This window comes from Papaver somniferum, chromosome 1 (genome assembly GCF_003573695.1).
Source record: "Papaver somniferum cultivar HN1 chromosome 1, ASM357369v1, whole genome shotgun sequence".
Lineage (NCBI taxonomy): Eukaryota > Viridiplantae > Streptophyta > Magnoliopsida > Ranunculales > Papaveraceae > Papaver > Papaver somniferum.
This window is the reverse complement of record NC_039358.1, coordinates 228,126,363-228,132,025: the sequence shown is the minus strand read 5'-3', so window position 1 is coordinate 228,132,025 and position 5,663 is coordinate 228,126,363. Positions and strand designations below refer to the sequence as shown.

Sequence of the window (5,663 nt, the reverse complement as noted above, 5' to 3'; positions counted from 1 at the left end):
AAAAGATCCTCGTCCGTGCCTTAGGTTTTGGGTTTTGTGCGATAAACTTAAAAAAAAATGAACACTGTACTGAATAGACACCATCGTGTCTGACAGATCAATGCACACGTCCAATCCAAAGACAAACAACTTACCTCTTTTCTTGCCCCCACAGAAATTTAAGAAAACCAGCAAAATGAAAACCACTAGCAGTATCCCATTGGTTTGCTTTAGTGGTTACATGGGGGTCATCTATATAAGAAAATTGTACTCCATATCTAGTTCTTCATCCAAAAGCTGAAATCACTTTTAATCAACTTTCACTTGCAATAAGCTACTAGCCTACTACTACGAGTACTACTACTACTACTTAGAATCAATCTTTGAATATGGGTTCGACAAGCAAAGCCTGGATGGTTGCTGTTAGTGTTGGTGTTGTTGAAGCACTGAAAGATCAAGCTGGAATGTGCAGATGGAATTATGCTCTCAGATCCATCCATCAGTACACTAAAACCAGAGTTAAATCATCTATATCTCAAGCAACTTCTTCTGTTATTCCAGAGAAGGTTATGATGATGAAGCGGCAGAGAGATCATGAGATGAAGCAATCCGAAGAATCACTTAGAAAAGTTATGTATTTGAGTTGTTGGGGACCAAATTAAAATTCTTAAACCCCAAAGTCTAGCTCAGAAGATCAAATGGATCTTATCTGAGTTATGTGTTAATTAGTGCATGTAGTTGTATATAAATGAAATTCTTATCACAAATTTCCTAATCTTTTTATTCTAATTATTTATGTCAAAAAAAAAAAAAAAATCTTATTCTAATTATGGTTTGTGTCCGGGCAGAGACACCTCTCTTTACGGCATGAAAATGGCATGACGGCCAAATTTTGGTATTCCTACTGCATCAAAACAACGGCCAAATTTACAACCACCATCGCGGAAGGTGGTCCCAAAAACCACCACCCCTCTATTATCAAGCATATTAATCAGTGAATTTGATAAATTTGAGTTGGCCCTTAATTGGAATGTTCATCAAATGCCTGAAACTAAAACTTAAGAGGTAGAAGGAATGCAATGATTTCTGGTCTTAACCAGTATAAATTAAATGACTATGTCATGACTTGTGAGCTAGTTTACTGTAGGTGTATGTAATTGGACTTAAACCTGGTCATTTCACTGCAGAATACGTTGCGCCCTATCTAAAAAATTCAAACAAACTCATACGTTGTAATGAAAAATGGTTGTGTTGCTAGTTTCTTTAGGTAATGCACAATACTTGCCGGAGACTATACTGCACATATGTCGGCCCTCTATCGTGCAAGCTGCGACTAGTACTAAAATAGTTTCACCAAACCAGCTCATGAACAATCGGATCAATCTGTCTATCAAAATAAAATGGGATCTCAGTACCATGCCACATTAATTGGGAAGGCACGTACACCGAAACTTAAAAATTAAAGGAAGCTTCGTCTTCAATAATTGTAGATTAAGAAAAGATTTCGTCAGTGCCTGATATTTTGGGATGCACAAAGACAAAACTATTTCTAATTTCCCACACAGAAATAACAAAAAACCAGCAATCGAAAACTACTTGCAATATCCCATGGTTTTGCTTTAGTGGTTAGTAGTTACGCAAGTCCAACCATATCTATATAACTTGTAGTCCATATCAACTTCTTCATCCAAAACTGAAATATTTACTCGTTTTCTCAGAAATCATTTCTGCAAGCTATTACTACATCCAAGCAAGATTAAAGACTAAAAACTATTAAAACATATAAGATTCAAGATGAATAAGATATAAAGAGCATGAAAAGTAAAGGTTTACACAAGCATATAACGTGGTTCGGCCATGAAGACCTACATCCACAAGGAAGAAGATGTTTTCTTTATTGATTATAAGGTCTTACCTTTGAAAGAGCTACAAATATCACTTAGATTTCTTACTCTCTCTCTGTCTAGATCTCTCTCAGGAATTCTCTGTACAAAGACCATCTAATAATACATAAGTTGTCCATCTCCTTCTACATGGACTGGTATTTATAGGGAAATTAGACTCGTGGAGGCTTGGTCGTCCGAGCTGGTGGAGCTATCGTACATCGCCTTCGCTGCTTCAGACTGGTTCTATACTATCCCTCGTGATGGCTTGCTTGGTTCTCCCTCCGAGTTATCTCGCTCTCCTCCAGATCGTGTAACCTTTCTTTGGAGAACCTCGTTCTCTATAAATTCTGGGTTGCAATACAGATCGTCCGAGTCTCCTGTCACGATGTAGATCTTGCCCTTATCCTTCATTAAATGTGGTCCTCCTTTTTAGACTTGACCGTCTGAGCAGATTAGACTACTCCTTACACGTGTCATTCATGTGATGTTATAGAAAGCATCTCGATTTAGACGAACTCACCTTTTCAGAGTATGATTCGATGCTTTTATCTCATCATCTTATTGTGGATCCACCCCTTAGGATGTTGAGACGTGGCCATCGGGTATTTTACCCTCACATTTTGCTCCTTTTCTTTGCAACATGCTGAGGGCATGATGGGAAGAAAACTTCGTAACCGTCCCGTCCTTTTCGCCACGTCCGTGATATCCGCCATGTATGCATTTTTAGTGCGCTTTTACGCGTTGGACTTGAGGCGCCGGTTGGTTATCTCTTGGTTTCTTATAAAATCTTTTGGGAGGAGAGAATGTCGTTTTTATTATCTCTTTTCAGAGTTCAGAACTTTTTCATTCTTTCTCTCCTTTGTTTCTTACTGTTCCTTTTTAACTCCTTGTCTCCTATAAAGAAGTTCATAGTGTCTGGGAGAAACTCTCCATCTCGCACCTCAAGACGGTCTGGTCCCCTGGCTTTATTTTTCCTTTTGTTTTCTCCGGTAATTTTACACCGTTACTTTGAACAGTATGTCTGCTATATTTGTCTGGATCAATGATTCTTGTCATTGATTTGTTTTTGTTAGGTTCTGTGATCATCATGATTCCTTTGATTATTTCTTCCATTGTTCTTCGTCTTGGGGAGTTTTTAAGAACCGTCATTACTCGCTTTCTTCCAACTTTCTTGATTTGTCTCTTCTTTATTTGCATCTGTTCTGACTCCTCCCTTCTGTTTGCTTTTCAGCAATACTGGGAAGGCTCCGATGAGAACTCCAAGTTCCGACCGTTCCTCCGGCATTTCTGATGATGCTTTCCTGGAGTCGGTGAGGGTTAGATATCTCCTTCAAAGGTTTCAGATTTCCTTTGCTACTCCTGAGGGTCAGTTTGGTGTTCTTTCGGAGGATCTTTTCTTGAAGAATCCTTGTGGTCCCAACGAGATCATCGTTGCAGTTGGCCAAGTCGATGCTGGCCTTCGTATTCCTCTGTATTGTCCGCTAGTTCCTTTCCAGTACGAGGTATTGTTCAAGCTTAAGCCTCAACGAGCCATATATCAGCCCAATGGTAATTTTTACCGAATCCCCAGAGAGTATGCTCGCCGAAGCCAAGGTAAGGTTATCGAGCATGAGTTGAATCAGTTCGTTCCTTCTCAGAAGGAGTTGTACAACTCTGATACTTTTGTAGAGAACGGTTGGTGTCAACAGTCTGATACCTTTGACGGCTTTGGAGTTGGGATTTCTAGGTCTCGGTGAGCTATCCGAGGTCCTCCCCTTATGGTCGATTTAGATCCTCCTGTTTCTACTCAGCGTTCGCTTCGTAAGACTCACGATCCCAAGTGGCTTGTTGCTCCTATTCGGATTGTGGGACCTTATATTTTGGTTGGTATGAACTTGGAAATGTTCTCCCCAGCCTTCCTGAGATGCACGCCCATCTTCGCCCCTACAAGCCTTGGGAGCTTAAATGAGTCGTTTCCCGTAGGAGTTCTTCTCAGTCTGCTCGAGCTATTGAGGGTGCCAAGGTAGAAAATACTGTTTTATTATTTTAACGTGTATATATATATACCTTTCCCCTGTTTTATGCCTTAGCAGCTGATGATTTTATGTTTTTTGTAGAGGAGAAGGATTGCTGATGGTTCTGGACCATCTAATTCTCCAACCAGTGTGGCAGAGTCTGTCATGGAAGTGGATGTTGATGCGCTATTTGGCGAGAATGAAGTGTTGGACCTTACTGATGGATTCTTTGATGATCTTGACCAAGCTTTGCTGGATGATCCTGGTAATCTCGATGGTGGTGCATTCGGATCGGAGGTGAGTTTTCCCCAGGTGAGTGATTTCGCTGACAAGGATGATCTTCTCGATACGAATGCTCGGATTGGTAGTGATGTAATTGTTAGTGGGGTCCTCCCAATGACTCCGAGTGTGAGTACTCCTGGTGTGCCAAGTAATTTTGCTAGTGGATTTCCTTCTGCTTCAGTGGGTCCGTCTAGTTCGTCTTCCACCGTGTTTGGAGGGTCCGAGGCGATGAAGATGTTGTGCTCGGATCAGTATGCTCGGCTGAGTGAGGACGAGCAGGCTCGTATCTTAACTTCTTGACCTAAGTCTGCTCAGCAGCAACTCGTGCACGCGGTACGTATTGAACGCCTTTTCTGTATTTGTCTTAAGTTTCTTAGTGCCCCAGTTCTGACTGGTGTTGTTGTACGATGTACTAGAGAAAAATTTTGAGGACTGGTATGTTGTCTGAGACTCGTGTTGCTAGGCGTCGAGCCAATGCTTTCGAGCAAGAGGTGCAGAATCTTCGTTTTGCCGTGACGGTGGCTAAGAAGGAGGCCTTATCTGCTTGCCAGAATAATAAATAATTAGAAGGTATTTATTTATTCCTCCATCTAAGTTTTTGTGTCATCATAGTAGGTTTTAGACTTCTGAACTAGCCCCTCTATTGGTAGCCATGGTCAAACGGTTGGAGGAGCAGATACATAATGCTAGTCATAGGCATGCTAGAGAACATAGCAGTCTTAAACTCGATGTGAGTGCGCGTGGGTGCAAGATTTACTCCTTGGAGCAAGATAATGCAAAACTTCAGGAGGACGTAAATGTACATCGGGATGGCATTGTGGAGCTTCGTGGGATGTTAGATAAGGCTAAAAAGGTGGTTGTGGAGCGCCATAAGTAATTTGTGCCATGAAAGGCTAGCGGTACATTTATTGAGATTTCACTCATGTCCATACAATCACTCCAAACACAGACTTATTAGGTCATTCGCGTGTTTTCCTTCTCTGATACCAGTTGAAAACGTGTGGGTACCAATATACACCACCAAATTTTTCTTAGGCAACCTGTATGGACTAAACTCGAATACAATCCGAGAGTTCAACTTAATAAATCTCGATCAAGGAATTATACAAAGATTTTATATCTCTTTGTCTAACTGAAAAGGCGAAGGTACCCAAATATACCTCAAGCTAAAAATTTTCCTACCTATAAGTCCTTTCTCCGAAAGTGATTGTCTATAGACTGAGTCGAGACAATACAACTAATTGTTTCACACTTCGTGTGATCGTCTATGTATACGAGATCGAGACAATACAACAATGAAGTATGTTTACTTTATACAACGGTTCGGTCTTAACCAAACACAATAGGATTTCTTATCAAGTAAATAGGAATTAACGTTTTTGTGATTTACTTTAATTATAATAAAACAATTATAGTTCGGAAAATAAAAGTAAATGACACAGCAAGATTTTGTTAACGAGGAAACCGCAAATGCAGAAAAACCCCGGGACCTAGTCCAGAATTGAATACTCTCAGGATTAAG

The 5,663-nt window shown here is 40.5% G+C and overlaps 1 protein-coding gene across 1 annotated transcript; it reads left to right on the top strand.

Moving 5' to 3' along the window:
- The first annotated feature begins 221 nt into the window (after positions 1 to 221).
- On the top strand, positions 222 to 768 carry LOC113337978. Its single transcript, XM_026583509.1, has one exon. The coding sequence runs from the start codon at positions 369 to 371 to the stop codon at positions 639 to 641; it is 273 nt and encodes a 90-aa protein (XP_026439294.1). The 5' UTR covers positions 222 to 368; the 3' UTR covers positions 642 to 768.
- The last annotated feature ends 4,895 nt before the right edge of the window (positions 769 to 5,663 follow it).